This window comes from Nothobranchius furzeri, chromosome 5 (genome assembly GCF_043380555.1).
Source record: "Nothobranchius furzeri strain GRZ-AD chromosome 5, NfurGRZ-RIMD1, whole genome shotgun sequence".
NCBI lineage: Eukaryota > Metazoa > Chordata > Actinopteri > Cyprinodontiformes > Nothobranchiidae > Nothobranchius > Nothobranchius furzeri.
In genome coordinates, this window is record NC_091745.1 from 3,974,510 (window position 1) to 3,993,911 (window position 19,402).

General features: G+C 40.2%; 1 protein-coding gene across 1 annotated transcript; it reads left to right on the forward strand.

The window, feature by feature from the left end:
* Window positions 1-4,974: 4,974 nt before the first annotated feature.
* On the forward strand, window positions 4,975-7,332 carry igfals (insulin-like growth factor binding protein, acid labile subunit). Its single transcript, XM_015948587.3, has 2 exons — window positions 4,975-5,114; window positions 5,224-7,332. The coding sequence occupies exon 2, from the start codon at window positions 5,229-5,231 to the stop codon at window positions 6,972-6,974; it is 1,746 nt and encodes a 581-aa protein (XP_015804073.1). The 5' UTR covers window positions 4,975-5,114; window positions 5,224-5,228; the 3' UTR covers window positions 6,975-7,332.
* The last annotated feature ends 12,070 nt before the right edge of the window (window positions 7,333-19,402 follow it).

The following is a 19,402-nucleotide window of genomic DNA, read 5'->3' on the forward strand; positions in this document are numbered from 1 at the left end:
AGGAATGAGCCATCTGCAGGATTGCCCAAGATCCGGAGCGCCGCAAACGTTGGATCATTGTAATAAAACGAGCTAGTGACCGGGCGAAAATGAAGCTGTGGGATCCCGAGAGTAAAGGTTTTCACTTATGCTGCGACCGCTTCATATCAGGTACTTAAACCAACGTTTCCTCAACTGTGTGTGGTATTTATTTTAAATGTTTTTATTACGATTCTTAGTGGGCTTCCTAAACTTATTTTGGCGTGGCTTTTTCTGTCTCATTACTCATAGCAGCAAGGAAACATCATGTAAAACGTTGCCTCGTGAGTTCTGCGTGCTGCCGTTTACGTGTTTTATGATCACAGCAATTAACCGGCTAAGCTGTATTTAACTTTTAAGCAATGGTTGATCAATTGTCAGATCACACATAAAAAGCACTTTGGATTGCTATTATCTGTCTCACCGAGACGGATCTCAGACAGATCCTGAGACGCTCACATATTTATACATATTTGACATATTTATTTTATTCACGAAAAAAAAATCAAACTAGTGATTTCTCTTGGCGTTCAGTTTATACATTCAAACAGCACAGCACTCTATTTAAACTACTTACCTGTAAATCTGTTATTTGTCCATCCTTCCATCCATTTTCATCCGCTTATCCGGAGTCGGGTTACGGGGGCAGTAGCGTCGAGAGGCCCAGATTTCCCTCGCCCCAGCCACTTGGGCCAGCTCCTCCGGGGGAATCCCAAGGGGTTCCCCGGCCAGGTCCGGTAAGAAGTCCACTCCGACAGCTTCTGGCGTTTTTAAAAAGTATCCCAGGGGCACGGTAAGGGTCGGAGATGTTTAGTCTATTTAATTTCTGACTATATAAAACGATTACTTCAGTTTTAAAGTGTGAAGTAAACTCAGACGAAGTAAAATCCAAGCCGATCCTGTTCATGTTCATGTTTACGATCCGTATTTGTTTACCTTTTTTTCCTGCCAATATGGCGTCTACTAACTGAGAGTCACGTGGGGTCCGGAGCTCTATAGCAGCATAACTACAGAGATAACTCTGGATAACCTAGCCTTTTAGATGGAGGCATGTTGGAGGCAGGGCAAGGGAGAGCCGTCTTTACCGACTGTACACTCCATCTCCCTCTACTCCCCCACTTGTCCAGATTTAGGCTAACATCAGATTTTAACCATAGGCCCTATCAAATAAAAATGTTTTCAGCCTATTCTTAAAAGTAGACAAAGTGTCTGCCTCACGGACTAAAGCTGGGAGTTTGTTCCACAAGAGAGGAGCCTGATAGGTAAAAGATCTGCCTCCCATCCTATTTTTAGATATTCTGGGAACCACCAGTAAACCTGCAGTCTGAGAACAAAGTGCTCGGTTAGGAATGAATGGAACAATCAGGTCACTGATGTATGATGGAGCTTGATTATTAAGAGCTTTATATGTGAGAAGAAGGATCTTAAAATCTATTCTGAATTTAACAGGTAGCCAGTGTAGGGAAGCTAAGACAGGAGAGATATGAGCTCTCTTTTTAATTCTCATCAGAACTCTAGCTGCAGCATTTTGGACAAGCTGAAGACTTTTAACTACATTCTGTGGACTTCCTGAGAGTAATGAATTACAGTAATCCAGTCTTGATGTAATAAATGCATGAACTAGTTTTTCAGCATCACTCCTGGAAAGGATGCATCTAATCTTAGCAATATTCCGAAGGTGGAAAAAGGAAATCCTACAAACCTGTTTAAAGTGGGATTTGAATGGCATGTCCTGGTCAAAGATAATGCCAAGGTTCCTTACTTTGTTCTCGGAGACTAATGTAATGTCATTCAGGTCAGGTGATTGACTAAGCAGTTTCCTTTTCTGAATTTCAGGTCCAACGATGAGAACTTCAGTCTTGTCTTGTTATTTATTTATTAACATCTATAGATGTGGTAAATGACCTGTATTTGATATAGCGCCTTTCAGGGTTCTACAACCCCCCAAGGCGCTATCCAACAAAGCCTTTTACCCATACATACACACATTCCCACGCTGGTGTTGAGGAGCTACAATGAAGCCACAGCTGCCCTGGAGCATGCTGACGGGGGTGAGGATGCTGAACACTGGTGCCACTAATCCCTCTGACCACCACCATGTAATTCAATGAGGTGTAATAAAAATTGTTTGTGTCTTTCTGCTAAAATTGTAAACAAAACACTTTAGTCAGTAAAGTATTCTGAAACTAATTTCAAATTTACTAAAACTCCATTAATTAAATTCAGACAATGGTGTTTGAACTGAGTTTAACAGGCATTTAAAATCAAAGAAAGGAAACCAACCTGAAAAAGGTGATGCATCCTTCACTTGAAGGTAGACTTTTACATGAATATTTCAGTTCAATTTAAGATTTTATGCTGATCGGTTGTATACTTTGGAAAATTGTAGACCAGCAAATTCTTTTAAAATTGGTTTGTGAAACAGTTTGTTCCAACAGGAAATGGTTAATTGGTGGTAAAGGCCAATTATGTGCTAATTCCTCGATTCCTGCTTCATGAAAGAATTTGTGAGCATGCCTGTTAGTGTTTTATTTATAAAAGCCTTGGAGGTAATTATACAGAGTCTCAATGGGCTTCTCTGCAATGTTACCATTCCTAGTATATGTTATGGTGTAAAAGGGAGAGTACTCAGCTTTTCAGTTGTAATAAACAGGCATCCATCCAATTAAAATTGACATCATGCTTTTCAGTACTGCTTTCTGCTGCTGAGGAAGCATTACATTCATTCTGAATTTTGTAAAAAAAAATGTATTGTTTCTGAAGCAAGGCACAGACCGCTTAAAGCATGCAGCCTTGCCAGCGCAGCGGGGAATCCGGTGCAATACTCAGCCCTTGCTGAGGGAGCCTTCAGCCACCAACGAGCTGAACCCTTTGTTTATGATTGAGAGGCAGGAAATGAGCCAATTAGAGGTGTTTGAAAGAGGAGCAACAATCATGAAAGAGCTCACTATGGAGGCCATTTATCAAGTTCTGTTTTTCCATTTACAAGAAACACTGTTTAAAATACAGTCTTTCATTTATCTGCTAAAAATATAAAATTCAGTGCGTAAAACATGCATTTAGCAATATTTTTTCTTTTTAAATAGATGGGTTTAAAAGATTGATATTTACAAGAGAACCCTCTTTAAATAAAATAAAATAAAAACATATTGTTTTCAGTCTATGTTGAGATGTTAACATGCAGGAAAATAGCATGCAAGCATTTAAATAACATCATATTTTTTTCCCGGAACTGCGCTGCTCTGGGTGGCTGCATGTTGGAATAGCTCTGTTGACTATGTGTAAGTTTTGCCTTTTCTTGGGCATTTTTTTCTTCTAGTTTCTCAAGAAAAACTGTATTTTTTGGACACTTTACTTTCCTGTTTCTGGTGCTGTGAAGCTTGGAGATTTTTTACTGCTATTTTTTTTTAGCTTTTCTCACTTTTTGAGCATTTGTTGTGATGCGTAACCACGGCAACAAGCTGGTTTACAATCAGGAGCAGCTGATTAACATTGGAAAGGCTGAAATAATACCTCAACTGAAGCCACGAATCCCAAATCAGCTAAACTGCAAGAAACGTGGGTGCACAGCGGGAGCAAAACGGAGACAGGGAAAGAGGAAATTCAAACCATCTCTTCCATCGATCATAATGGGCAATGTGAGATCACTGGCTGACAAGATGGAGGAACTCCAAGCCCTTTCAAGGACTCAGCCAGAGTTTGGGAACCACTGGAGGAGATAATGCAAGGAAGGATTCTCCAGAGAATCAAGAAAATGATGGACAACCCTGAGCTTTCTCTTCACAAGACTGTCCGACAACGGAAGAGTGTCTTCAGTCAGAGGCTTCTTCAGTTTTGCTGCAACACTGACCGCTGCTGGAGATCCTTCCTGCCAACAGCCATTGTAATATACAACAACTCTATAATGACTTGATTATTATTAATATTATTCTGAGCTACTACAGCAATCAATTTCCCTCTGGTATTATTAAGTATTTTTGAATTTGAATCAGTGACACGTATGAATACCACAGGTTTAACCACATTTGTATGGATTTTAAACCAGTTTTTCACTCTAGTGTATTCTCATATTCAACAAAAAGCATTGCAAACATAGGGGAAAGTATTGGGAAAAAGCAACAATCAGACAAGAGTATCAGTAAATTTCCTCTGCGTAAGGCTGTGGTGTGAGTCACAAACCCTTCCTGCTTGTTAACATTTTGCTCACCTATTCACTCCAAACGCGGTTTAAATCAATAACATTCATCAGCAAGGACACCGTATTACCTAGATTTGCTTATTCGTCAGAGCACGACCAGTTCACGGCTGTCTAAAGAACCCTAATGCTAAGTCAAAGGTAAACAAAAAGTTAGTCATTACAGTCAATGAAGCGATTATGAAATTGACCTCTGGAACCTACATACCCCATCCTCTGAGCTCACGAGTAAACAAATCAATTCAGCATTCGGTTTTCTTCTCACACGTGATTGTTGTCATGCAGATAAGTGTGTTCTGCTTATTTAATTAAACTATGGATGGATGAACATCATCAGCATGTTAATACATAGATCTGCACTGCACTGAAAATTTGAGAAACTGCTTGAAATTAAAGATGTTTTCATGTAACATGCAGATAATTGTTGTTTTTTAAAATGAAAATGATAAATACATAATAATTTCTGCTGGGAGTTTTGATCACTAGGTTCATTTTATTTATTTAAAATGGTATATTGTTGCTACTCTTTGGCGAATGCACTCAGTGACAGGGCTCAGACTAAGTAAACACAGAGACCACGTAGGTAGAAACCTTCTCTGGTTTGATTAAATCAGAAAAAATGGAAACAACTAGGCTTCAAAGGTTTCTAATAATACTTCTTATTCTGTATAATTTTGAACTCATGCAAAGTTAATCAGAAACTATGAAGGGGAAAGTAAACACAAGATAAAGTGCAGCCAACTGGTGAGTCCAGTGATGAAGGGGTTAATGGTGCACATTCTGTGCAAGTGGCTTACAAAAGTTTGAGAGTTTGACGGCCTTTCCATTCCGCATTCGCGTTTTCACACGGATCAGAGGTTCACGGCGTGTCCATTTTAAATTAAGACCTGTTTGACTGAAGGTAGGAAATTAACTTTAGACATTTGAACAAGAACATTCAAAATTTGTTTAGAATTTGATATCCTGTAGAGATTCTCTTTTTAATTTTTTCATTGTTCTTCTACCGTTAGCTGGTATGCAAACCATTGCACTGGTGGTGGTGGTGGTACTGGGAGCATCACTGGTGTTGCCAGACCCAGACACAGGAGACAGGGTGGCTCCGGATCCCATTCCTTGCTCTAAGGGCTGCACATGTCTGCCTGATGACTTCACCTCAGAGCTCAACATGTACTGCAGTGTTCGAAACTTCACACGAATACCGACCGACATGCCGCCATCGACCCATTCCCTCTGGCTGGATGGAAACTTTTTCACCACCCTTCCACCTGCGTCTTTCAGAGAGCTTACCAATCTGGATTTTTTAAATCTCCAGAGCGGCCAGTTGACAACTCTTGACCCTCAGGCTTTCCGAAACCTCAGGTCATTGGCGCATATTCACCTTGAGCGGAATCGCATCAGAACGCTACCTGTTACACTCTTCCAGAACACGCCTAACCTCGCTTCACTCAGCCTGCACAATAATCTGATCAGCCGCATTGATGAAAGATTATTTTCTGGGCTCTCCCACATGTGGCTTCTTAATCTAGGGTGGAACTTGCTAACGGTCATACCACAAACAGCTTTTCAGGACCTCCAAGGTCTGCGGGAACTCATTCTTGCAGGAAACAGAATTGCTTACTTGCAGCCACAGCTCTTCCAAAACCTTGGTGAGCTTAAAGAACTGGACCTCAGTGGTAACTACCTCAAGGTGATTAAAGCCAACGTGTTTGTTAAACTCAGTAAGCTGCAAAAGCTGTACCTGGGCCAGAATCAGATTGTGACAGTGGTGCCCAGAGCATTTGTAGGCATGAAGTCACTCAGATGGTTGGATATTACAAACAACAAACTAAGTTCCCTCCATGAAGACACATTCATGGGTCTGCACAGTCTTCACGTCCTGCGTCTCTCCAACAACTCTCTCACCACCCTGGGGCCCAGGACTTTCCGTGATCTGCAGTACTTGGAAGAACTACGACTCAGTTACAACAAAATTCGAGCTCTCGGGGAAAGGGTCTTTGAGGGGCTTGGCCACCTGGAGGTCCTAGAGTTAGAACACAACCAGGTGCAGGAGGCACAGATGGGTAGTTTCACAGGTCTGTCTCATGTAGCTGTCATTAACCTGTCTGGAAGTTGCTTTCTGAGTCTGCCTGATCACATGTTCAAAGGTCTGTCCAAGCTTCACAGTCTCCACCTGGATAGAGGCTGCCTAACAAGGATCACAGCTCAAGCCTTCAGCGGCCTCTCTGGTTTACGGAGGCTTTTCCTTCAACACAACAACATATCCGTGGTGGAACATCAGAGCTTTGTGGATCTGGTTGGCCTTCTGGGACTGGACTTAAGCTTCAACAAGCTGGAGGTTCTTACAGCCAACACTTTCTCTGGCCTCAATAACTTGGAATATCTGCTGTTGTCCAACAATGAATGTCGACAGTTTTTGCAGAACGGGACAAAGCAGCTGCTTCCACATCTGCTTTATCTGGATTTGAGAGCTAATTTCTTCACAAGCATTGTGCCTAATTTCTCTGAGAGCACAGAGAAACTTCTGCTGTCTGGAAACCGTTGGAAATGTGACTGCAGCACGCTCCCCCTGAGAAACTACAGCCTAATGAAGCCACAGGTAGTACCTCGACAAGTAGAGACCCACGCAGAGGGTGAAGAACCTGACACTACGATCACCATTTATAACAACATCACATGCAGCAGCCCATCCCGTCTGGCTGGACAGGACCTCCGGGATGTGGACGCAGAACACTTCAGACATTGCAGAACAGACACAAACTGAATTACCAGAGAAACTGATATCAACCATCATCTTGAGCAGTTCAGAATTAAATGAGTTTGATTAAAACACAAAACATGATAGAAAAATTGGTTTAGCGTTTTATTTGTGGCTTTTGCATGCAGCTTTACTTAAAACATATATATCTGGGATTAAGAACTAGCTTCTTAAGTAAACGAGCAATATTTAATTTGGTTGAACTTTGAACTTGAACTTTGCTTGAAAAATTTTAATGTGCAATAAAATCCTTGCAGCAGTTTAGTTTTTGTTAATGTCAGAGAGTACGATGTAAAAACCTGTATTTATGTGCTCATTGGAATAAGTCTATTGGTGACGTGTAATTAAAATCTGTCCAATGGTTTGTGAGTTTGATTTCATAATATATCCGTTAAAGGTTATTAAATGTGTTGCAAAATGTTGCCATACTGCACAAGTAAGTGAAGTCATATATATATATATATATATATATATATATATATATATATATATATATATATATATATATATATATATATATATATATATATATATATATATATATATATATATATATATATATATGTATATATATATATATATATATATATGTATATATATATATATATGTATATATATATATATGTATGTATATATATATATATATATATATATATATACATATATATATATATGTATATATATATATATATGTATGTATATATATATATATATATATATATATATATATATATATATATATATATATATATATATATGTTACTCCTAGTTACATGTCCAGAGTGGGATCAAAAACATCATAGTCACGTTTCTCTACCTGATCTACATATGCTCATCCCCTCACATGCTCGCCTATCTGCAGCTGATGAAAATCAGGCAGAAAAAAGCTGATTCTTGTCTTCTCAGGCAACAAAGTCATACAAAACGTCATAAAAAACATAAAATAGCTCACAGGCTATTTTAAAGATTGTACACTATCTGATAAGAAAAGAGAAAGAAGGCATTAAAAAACAACACAAGTGAACTAGATGTTATTTCTGCTAGCACCTGAAGGCAACGCTTCAAAGCGATGCACACGAGCCTCAAAACCTAAGCATCTTGTTGCCTGGCAACCATTAACTCTTAGTAAGAGAGTGGCATCGTTAAAATACACTTGAAAACCATTAAAATGCTGGAAATGGATCTAAAGCTTCCTTGGTGAGCAGGTGAAACCTCACAGATCTTCCATGCTGGAGTAGGCTACCTTTCCGAACTGGTGAAACATTTAAGGTGAAGTTTACGATCACATGAATGTGATTTTTAATGTGTCCAATAAAAAATATATTGCCAGACCAGGTGGTTTTCTCTAAAGATTCCTGAAATTACTCTTAGGAGGAAGAGTTTAAACTAGACCTTTGTTATTTACAGCTTTAATCATTTTCATGGTATTTACTTGGTAAATACCGTTTACCAAGTGATGTGGACTACACCACATCTAGAGCTCCTCTTCTCTCCTTTCCAGTATGTTTGGAAAATATATTAGATAATTAGAGCAATTAAAACATAACTAAAATGTGTTCTAACACTTTTATACCATTATGGATTTCTATTCATAATTCTGAGACGGCCAATGGTGTATGGATGATGAGGACAAGCTGTACACGTTACAAAAAGCATCTTCAAAAACTGAGAAAATCCAATGCAAGTAAGTATTTCTAACTCATTTCAACACACATCCATCCTTTCCAGCCACTTATCTGAGGTCAAGTCACAGAGGCTCCAGCCTAAGCAGACAGTCCCTGACTTCCCTCTCCCCAGCCACTTGGACCAGCTCCTCCGGGGGAATCCCAAGGTCTTCTCTGGCCAGCTGAGAGACATAGTCCCTCCAGCATGTCCTGGGTCTTCCTTTAGGTGTCCCCTCGGTTGGACGTGCCTGGAAAACCTCACCACGGTGGCGTCCAGGAGGCATCCTAACTAGATGCCCGAGCCACCTCAACTGGCCCCTCTTGATGCAGAGGAGCAGCGGGTCTACTCCGAGCCCCTCCTAGATAACCAAGCTTCTCACCCTACCTCAAAGGGAGAGCCCAGCCAGCCCATGAAGATAACTAAATTTGGCTGCTTGTATTCGCAATCTCGTTCTTTCGGTCAAGCTTGTGACCATAGGTGAGGGTAGGAACGTAGATCAACCGGTAAATCGAGAGCTTCTAGTTCCAGCTCAGTTCTCTCTTCACCACAACAGACCATGCCGGCATGGCGCGTTTATAAGACACATCGTTGTGGTAATATTACGCTGATTGCCAGCACATGTGTGTCTTGTGAAGAGGGCTTTAAACCCCTCCACTTGAGGCAGGATCTCATAACTGACTTGGAGCAGGCCTTCTACCTTTTTCAACCTCAAGACCATAGTCTTGGATTTAGAGGAGCTGATTCTCAACCCAGCTGCTTCATACTCGGCAATGAATCACTCCGGCAAAAGCTGGAGATCAAGGTCTGAAGAAGCCAACAAGACCCCATCATCCGCAAAAAGCAGAGAGTCAATCCTGAGGCCACCAAAACAGATCCCTTCAACACCTTGGCTGCACCTAGAAATCCTGTCCATTAAAGTTATGAACAGAATCAGTGATTAAGGGCAGCATTGGTGGAGTCCAACTCTCACCGGAAACGAGCTCGACTTTTTGTCAGCAATGTGGGCCAAGCTCTTACACCAGTCATGCAGGGACCTAACAGCCTGTATCAATGGGCTTGATACCCCATGCTCTTGGACTACCCCCCACAGAGCCCCCCAAGGGACACGGTCAGATGCCTTCTCCAAATCCACAAAACACATGTAGATTGGTTGGGTGAACTCTAACACACCCTCTGGGATCCCCCCCAAGAGTATAGAGCTGGTCCAGTGTTCTACGGCCACCAACCTGGTCTGCCAGTCCAGTGGAACTTCCCCCGACGTCCACGCAATACTGCAGAGCCGTGCCAGCCAACACAACCCTACAACATCCAGAGCCTTTAGGAACTCCAGGAGGATCTCATCCACCAAGGAGCTTTTTGACCACCCCAGTGACCTAAGCACCAGAGATTGGAGAGCCCAACCCAAAGTCCCCAGACTCCACTTCTACACTGGAAAATGTGCCGTGGGATTGAGGGGCTCTTCAAAGTACTCTGCCCACCAATTCACAACATCCCCACTATAAACAATGTTGGTAGAGCACTGCTTTCCCCATGAGGCACTGGATAGTGGATCAGAATCTCCTCAAAGATGTATGAAAATCTTGCTCCATGGTCTCACCGAACTCCTCCCATGCCTGAATTTTTGCCTCCTCGACAGCCCGAGACTCATTCTGCTTGGCCTGCCGGCACCCATCAACTGCCTCTGGAGTAGGGTGATCATATTTCCATTTCCAAAAAAGAGGACAGGAGATCTGTACCTACCGATGCTGGGCGATATGGCCTAAAATCAATGTCACGATATATTGAAAATTTAACCTCAATAACAATAAATGGACGATAACTACAGATATGCACAGAAACAAAAGTTGTCCACTAGATGGGGCTGTTACATGTTTTACGTTGAGTCACATTTTTATGCGACTCAAGGTGGTACAGATTCTTAAAGGGACATGAATGTTGCCATCCTACACACATCTTTTCATTTTTTATTATCAAATTTATTGACATGGGGAAATTGATCTCAAGAGTCAGAAGTTTCGATAACGATGCATTTTCGCCTTATTGCCCAGCCCTAGACACACTATGGCAAAACCACTCAAACCACGATGGGATCCATTTTTTCCAAGTGAAGAGCTAAAATTATTATCAGATTCTGACAACAAAAAGGCTCTAAAACAATGTAAATATTTTGCATATTTATTGCTAAATCTCATTTTTCTGCTGCTTTAGTGCTGCGACAATGTTTTATTAATAAGAAATGATTATACCTTTTGTTTTTCTACAGCATCAGTAAGCTTCCTGTGTGCAGATTATTAAGGATGCTTGTTTCAGCTGTGAGATTAGACCAGGGGTGTCAAACATGCGGCCCACGGGCCGGATTCGGCCCGCAAGCGGGTTAAATCCGGCCCGCGAGATGGTTGTGTAAACTTTATTTTCATACTTTACAATGTAGAGTGAAAATAAACTTATCTTTGTGAGCAAGTTTTCTCTGTAATGAGTATAAATAAAACAAAGCTGCGCTCAAGACTCACACAAGAACTTGAATCACATCCTGAAGTTGGCCGTCACTCAGGATGTGACTTCTGATGTTGATGTGCTGGTGAAAGCTAAAAGATGTAAAGTAAAATGAGTCAAATATACTTTAAGTGAAACTGATCTTGCCATGTGATCTGTAAGCTCTTTGAATCACTAAGGAATGTTTTTTAATTTGTTGAGTTTTTTTTTTTTTTTTTCAAATTTTCAAGTACACTTCAGGTGTTGTACTTGTACTACTGTCCTCAGGCTCCAGCCTTGTTTTATATTGATTGTATTAAAACAAAGAAAACAATCTGAAGGTTTTTTTTTTTATTTACCGGTCCGGCCCACTTGGGACTAGATTTCCCTCAATGTGGCCCCTGAGCTAAAATGAGGTTGACACCCCTGGATTAGACGATAGGGTCAATGATAAAAAAAGTTTGTCATGGACTCCATGGAAACTTTCAGAGAATCCACAGATGTTGACTTTCAGATGGTTTTGTTTCTCACAGATGTTTGTGAGTTTAGAAAAGAAGCAGAATTCTTGCCATTTGTGAAAATTGTTCCCCTTCACAATTTGTAACTGGTAGCTGGCGTGTTGCAAGCTTTTCAAAAGTGTGAGGGATGTTGTCTGTGCCTAAAATAATTTCATGTTATTCATCTTGTTAGTGTAATTTCCATAATAGCTAAGCAGGTGCGAACTTTAGACGTGTCACGCATGTCTCCGTTTTAAACACGTTTAAAGTGTTCAGAATACAAATCCAGGCTCTGTCTCATTAGATTGGTGCGACTAAAGTTTGTACTCAGTGAAACTTTACATTAAACCATGTTGAAAAGATAAGAAAAGGATCCGATTAAATCGTTTCCCCTCATTTACAGTCAGTACAGCGCAGTGTGCATTGCTCTGGGGTTAATCAAGTTTAATTGTTTCTCTTTGCAACAATCTTCACAAGAAGGCAAAACAGTTAAATGGCAGGTTGCAGATATTTCCATTTGACTGTTTATTTTGACGGATGAACTCAAGGATGTTGGTTGTTTTGAAAGAATACCTCGGCCGACGCACACTGATGCGCACACAGATGAGCTGACATTTTAATCGTTACGCACATCGCGGAGGTAACTAAATAAATCAAGAAAAGATTCCCATCAGAACACCAGAGCTTTATACTGGACACTGTGCTCAGCGCAGCTCGCAGCGCACACGGGGGACAGTGGGCTGAAGAGCTGTAAAGGGGTTCGCAGCGCAGCGCAGAACCACAGTGATGCGGTAAGATTTCCTCCCACTGAAGCGGTCTGGAAACCCTGTCTCTCTGAGGGATCTGTCACTTGGAAAAATGTTCTCTGATGCTGAATAGCGCTTGTTCCCGTCTCCAATATGGAAACGCATGACGCACCCAGTCTGTCTGAGGCAGAATAGCCTCTTCAGCTCAGAAAGCACCTGTAGAGACATTTGATCACGCACGTTTATGTGGAGCAGAAGCGGTCGGGCCACGGCAGGTGAAATGTTCCTAGCCTACATGAAGTGAAACTGTTTAATTGTAACATTAATATGTTACTGGACACGCTCGTCTGGTTGGTTAGACCAGTGTTTGAAGTGGAAAACACACACACACACACACACACACACACACACACAAACGCACCAATTAAAATAATGGTGATAGCGTGGGATGGTTTGTGTATTTAAATGATGATCAGGCTGCTGTAAAATGTAATCTCCATCCACATCCAGACAGAATTATCCTCTATTCTTTCTCTATTTGCTCTGCTCTTGTCTGGGCTGACATAGCTGATGGTGCGGTACCCTTATGAATGGTGAGAGGTACATATAAGACGTGCAGGTAGAGTTAGAAAAATCCGCAGGGCCACAAGATGGACTGTAGACTATTTTTTAGCCCGAAAACGATCATGGTTCTATTTAGAGCTCTGATGTTCGTGCGCTCCAGACAGATGCGTCCTGAGAACGGCCATAGTAACATTCTCAAAGTGTCGCCACCTCAAAAACAACTGTAACACGCCATCGTTTATGTTGGCTCATATCCTTTTATGTTTTCTGTCTTTTATTTGTGCCTGATGTGTTTTACTGCTGCAGAGCGGATACGCTGTTTCGTCCTCCGGTGACTTCACCTCACCGGTGCCTGGTGCGCACTCCGCTATTTTTGCGGTCGGTAGATCTTTTTTAACTGCAGTTCAAAGGTAACTCATAAGGTGAATATAAATGAAGCCATGTAGCAGTTTTTCTTTAGGATTGAGAGGAGATGCAGGAAGATAATAAACAGACAGGACAGAAAAAATTGTCAAATAAAAACAAGTTAGTTTTTGTACCTGGTGGTTGCAACAAACAGACACCATTGAAGGTAATCAGAAGTGAGCAACAGAAAATTAAATGATTCTTTCAATGTTTAGAGCAGCAGGAACTCTGAGAGGCTGCAGGCGCATCAGTGAGTTTGCAGCGACTGCACAGGGGGAGGGGGGAGAGGGCTGAAGCAGGCAATAAAGATGCAAAAACCACTGTTGTTAAAAGAAATGTGTGTTGACTTAGAAAATGTGGGCACAATTTTAATTACTTCTCAACATTTTTCTCCAACATTAAGACTGCGGCACAAAAAAAATGAAAAAAGACTGCTGCTTGCGTGGGCCCCCTTGTGGCTGTGGGCCCCTGGGCCTGTGCCCAGTTTGCCCATCTGGCCTTGCCTGCCAACTTGTCCTGTTTGGGGTCCTCATGCCAGTTCAATGTTCGGGGCCTCAGTTGCTGTCATACATCCTGTGCTGCACAAGAATTCCTTCTGTCAACCTTGTGGTCTGCAAAAATCAAGAGGCTCCACTCGTCCACCGCCCTCGACTGACCCGTCGAGTCTCCAGGGAGCTGTGCTTTTGGTTTTCAGGGAGAGCACAGAATCACAACCAGCATCCGAACAGGTCTGCTGTCAAAATAACATCATAGAAAACAGTTTCAATACAATCTAATTTCATTTTCTTACACTTTTCTTTTCCAATCTTATCCATTATCAGAAATTTCCAGACAATAAGATTGATTTTAAGCACCTTGAGCAAATCATGTGCGTGTGTTGATATTTGAATTGAGCATTAAAGCCTGATTATGAAGTATTGTCTGCCTTGGTACTTGATAGAAATTGAAAATAAAACATTGAAAACATCGGAGCCTTGCTAAATCACATCTCTGGTACAAACAGCAAGCAGACACAAATCTTAGTGAAACCTGTTTGGATCCAAGAGGCTTTCTGAGTTAGAGATTGTTGTTAAAATCTTCACTTTTTCTTTAGAATTTCATCCATAAGTAACAAAAGGAGCCAGTTTCATTTGAGCAGCTATATTTTACAATTGAATGAACAAATTTTTTTCTGTGCATTGATGCTTTTAAATGTACGTGCCCAATCATCCTTCGTTTACTGCAAAGAAAACAGCTTCTTACTTTGCTGTAGCTGCAAACCTTTCTCAGCTCTCCACTTGCAGACTCGCTCCTTGTGGAGTTGCTTGCTTTGCCTCAACGTCGCTACGACCAGGTGTTGACCTGGGTTGCCTTCACTCCTGGTCTGATGAGGTTCCACCTGAACAAAGGCTGTATTTCTACACTGTTTCTAAGAGATGATCCTTGTTAATGTGTTATGCACACGTGGGCAGTTCCCAATCTGTCCCATCAGAGGTGTCCATCTCAGCCTGGTGAAGAGCAGGTGATGATTTTAAGCTTACATGTAAAGGACATAAGCCAAAATTTGGACTTGAGCTTTTTCAGGAAGCCACTCCTAACGGTGTCTGTCCTCCAGTCCCTGTGCAGCCTCTGGTGATCTGAGCTCCAGCTTGAATGGAGAGAAGCTCCTGGAGCTCTGCATCGCTCCAGTTGATCATCTCAGCTAGTTCTGCTAACAAAAGTGAAACTTACTGCACGTTTACTTCATTATGGTGATAGCGTGGGATGGTTTATGTATTTAAATGATGATCAGGCTGCTGTAAAATGAAAGCTCCATCCACATCCAGACAGAATTATCCTCTATTCTTTCTCTACAGCCGTTAGCTGTGTTGCTTTTGGAGACTCTGGCTCTGATATTGTATCCAGACTGTGCCTGTCCTCCTGCAGGGCAGCTCAAGCCTGGCAGCGCTGTGTGTGTGTGTGTGGGGGGGGGGGGGGGGTGCTCCTCAGACAGAGAGACCGCTTCAGGAAGAGGCGATGTTTACTCCTCAGTTTCTAGAATGATAATGAATCACGTATGCGGGAAGCCCCTGCTGGCTGATTCCAACCGCCAATCGGACGCTCCCTTAAAGGTAGGCATGCATTTGAGCTGGCCAATCAGTCGGCAGTAGGTGAGTTGGGGCAGTTTAGCCCGAGGCAGACCTCCTTGATAAGATGGCTGAAAAAATGACCGGTTGCGCACGAAAAAATACCAGGCTACCCGCATGTGAACACCTCCTACCATATGTGTGCAGAGTGGAGCCGGCCCTATGGAAGCGCTATAAGTGCAGCCTTGTTTCAAACACAACATAAATAAAGATATCTTCATTAAGTAATTTTGGTGATGAGCATCATTTTGGTTTCGAGTTGCTTGGCCTGAAGTTGCTGCCTGAGCTGACTCAACTTGAGGCATAGAAGTTTAGTCCTGAAGAGGTGGATGAGCAGCATAACTGCAGCAATGTAGACAATCTCATGTCTTCATCAGCTCTAGTGTCTGCTCTGTAGAGCTGAGTAAAATAATTTAATAATCAGTGCATCAAAGGGAATGAGATTATTAAGTCAGGGGAATTACTTAAGCTGGATTTATACTTCTTCGTCTGCGTCGGTGCGGAGACACGCAACGCCATCATGCGTTGGCACAAGGGCTTTCCATCAGGCTCGCAGAGGGTGACGGAGACATGCCCAAAATTTTAAACATCCGTCGAAAGTGATGAAGACCGCAAGCTTGTGATTGGTCAGGACGCCGCTTCCTGTACATTTGTCAACAGCTTCATTAAAAAGTAAACAGAGATTTAGCAGCAGACCCAGAACAGATTGAAGAGCGCATCATGGAAAAAGTCTGAAAATATGAATGTTGATTTATCCGTGACTGAAGGAGTACAAAATACGGAGCAAACATGGATGGAAAGACCGGGAAACGTGGGTTTAGATGTGGTGACCACATGAAGAGGTGGAGGAGAATGAAGGACTAATTTGTCCATGTTATAAAGTCTCTGAAATATATGAACACATTAGTAAATACACTATCGTGGGACTGGATACAAGAGTGTTATGGTAGCAGGATACCGCAGAAAATCGCTACGCCCTCTGTTGTCCTGGCGAGGAATTGCTTTGCAACGCTCTGCTGCCTGCGCAGAAGTTTGCTTGTGATAAGTCTGTGTACGTTTCAGTCCATTCAGAGCTGAAGTATTAATCAGGCTTTATTAATTTGGGGGATTGAGATAAAGTCAGGGGTGTGGCTTAACACGGGAGGAGAATGAGATCATTATGGCCACTATCTAGTATCGGGCAGGTTCCTCTAAAATTTCTTTAGGAATCTTCTAGCTATGGTGGATGGTAGGATATGATCCACCTCCAGCTAGTTTTACAATAATTATTATTATACAATAAGTAAAAGCACATGTGGGACATTTGTAACACGCATCACTACCTCTTAACTGTGACAGACAGACAGACAGACATAGATAGATAGATAGATAGATAGATAGATAGATAGATAGATAGATAGATAGATAGATAGATAGATAGATAGATAGATAGATAGATAGATAGATAGATAGATGATAGATAGATAGATGATAGATAGATAGATAGATAGATAGATAGATAGATAGATAGATAGATAGATAGATAGATAGATAGATAGATAGATAGATAGATAGATAGATAGACAGATAGATAGACAGATAGATAGACAGATAGATAGATAGATGATAGATAGATAGATAGATAGATAGATAGATAGATGATAGATAGATGATAGATAGATAGATAGATAGATAGATAGATAGATAGATAGATAGATAGATAGATAGATAGATAGATAGATAGATAGATAGATAGATAGATAGATAGATAGATAGATAGATGATAGATAGATAGATAGATAGATGATAGATAGATAGATAGATAGATAGATAGATAGATAGATAGATAGATAGATAGATAGATAGATAGATAGATAGATAGATAGATAGATAGATAGATAGATAGATGATAGATAGATAGATGATAGATAGATAGATGATAGATAGATAGATGATAGATAGATAGATAGATAGATAGATAGATAGATAGATAGATAGATAGATAGATAGATAGATAGATGATAGATAGATAGATGATAGATAGATAGATAGATAGATAGATAGATAGATAGATAGATAGATGATAGATAGATAGATAGATAGATAGATAGATAGATAGATAGATAGATAGATAGATAGATAGATAGATAGATAGATAGATAGATAGATAGATGATAGATAGATAGATAGATAGATAGATAGATGATAGATAGATAGATGATAGATAGATAGATAGATAGATAGATAGATAGATAGATAGATAGATGATAGATAGATAGATAGATAGATAGATAGATAGATAGATAGATAGATAGATAGATAGATAGATGATAGATAGATAGATAGATAGATAGATAGATAGATAGATGATAGATAGATAGATAGATGATAGATAGATAGATAGATAGATAGATAGATAGATAGATAGATAGATAGATAGATAGATAGATAGATAGATAGATAGATAGATAGATAGATAGATAGATAGATAGATAGATAGATGATAGATGATAGATAGATAGATAGATAGATAGATAGATAGATAGATGATAGATAGATAGATAGATAGATGATAGATAGATAGATAGATAGATAGATAGATAGATAGATAGATAGATAGATAGATAGATAGATAGATAGATAGATAGATAGATAGATAGATAGATAGATAGATAGATAGATAGATAGATAGATAGATAGATAGATAGATAGATAGATAGATAGATAGATAGATAGATAGATAGATAGATAGATAGATAGATAGATAGATAGATAGATAGATAGATAGATAGATAGATAGATAGATAGATGATAGATAGATAGATAGATAGATAGATAGATAGATGATAGATAGATAGATGATAGATAGATAGATAGATAGATAGATAGATAGATAGATAGATAGATGATAGATAGATAGATAGATAGATAGATAGATAGATAGATAGATAGATAGATAGATAGATAGATAGATAGATGATAGATAGATAGATAGATAGATAGATAGATAGATAGATAGATAGATAGATAGATAGATGATAGATAGATAGATAGATAGATAGATAGATAGATAGATAGATAGATAGATAGATAGATAGATAGATAGATAGATAGATAGATAGATAGATAGATAGATAGATAGATAGATAGATAGATAGATAGATAGATAGATAGATGGATGGGTGGATAGATGGATGGGTGGATAGATTTTATGTTTTAGTATTTTCTGCATTAAACAGAACTAGATTCGTGCACCAACATTTCGGAAATGAGACCGTTGGTTTGAAGCAAAACAAAGTAAGCCAACATTTCATTTTGTGTTACTCTTGTCTTAAGCTCTTGAACCGTGGCATAAATATTTGATTCTAAAGCTGCTCAAGACCTTAAAAGCTAATATGAACCCATTATGGATTTTATCAACAAAATGAAAGGCGAACACTTGACATGTCCTATATGTTTTCAGTATTTTTCAAGATTTTGTTAGCATTTGCAGAGCATGTTTTCCCCACAGCTTGAGATGTTGAATGAGGAAACAGATCCCAGAAGAGTCTAATGTTTCAGTCATTTTGGAAGGAAGGTCAAACTGAAACATACCTCATATCCAGCTGCTGGATTTCAGTTTTTCTCCTTTCAAAACGGGGGGGGGGGGCAAAACTGCTGTGGGGTTGACATGTCTCCTGCGAGCTAATGCTAATGCTGCAGCGCCATTTATTGTAATTTGACGACAGCTGGCAAAACGCCCCAGAGTTGTTAAAAGTTGTTGCAGTAACCACATTTTACCACAGGATGTCATTTTTACTTCATTTCTACATAATGCACCTTTAACTTTGTTCAGTCTTCTTAAATGCTGAACATGTTTTGCAACTTTACATTGTCCTGAGGGCCGGGGGATGGCATGGCGTGTCCGTCATGTTTTAGATTTTAAAAAGGCAAATATCTATCAATGAAAATGAATCCAAATGAAATGGTGATAGGGAAAGTTGACTTTTCCATGAAGAGGC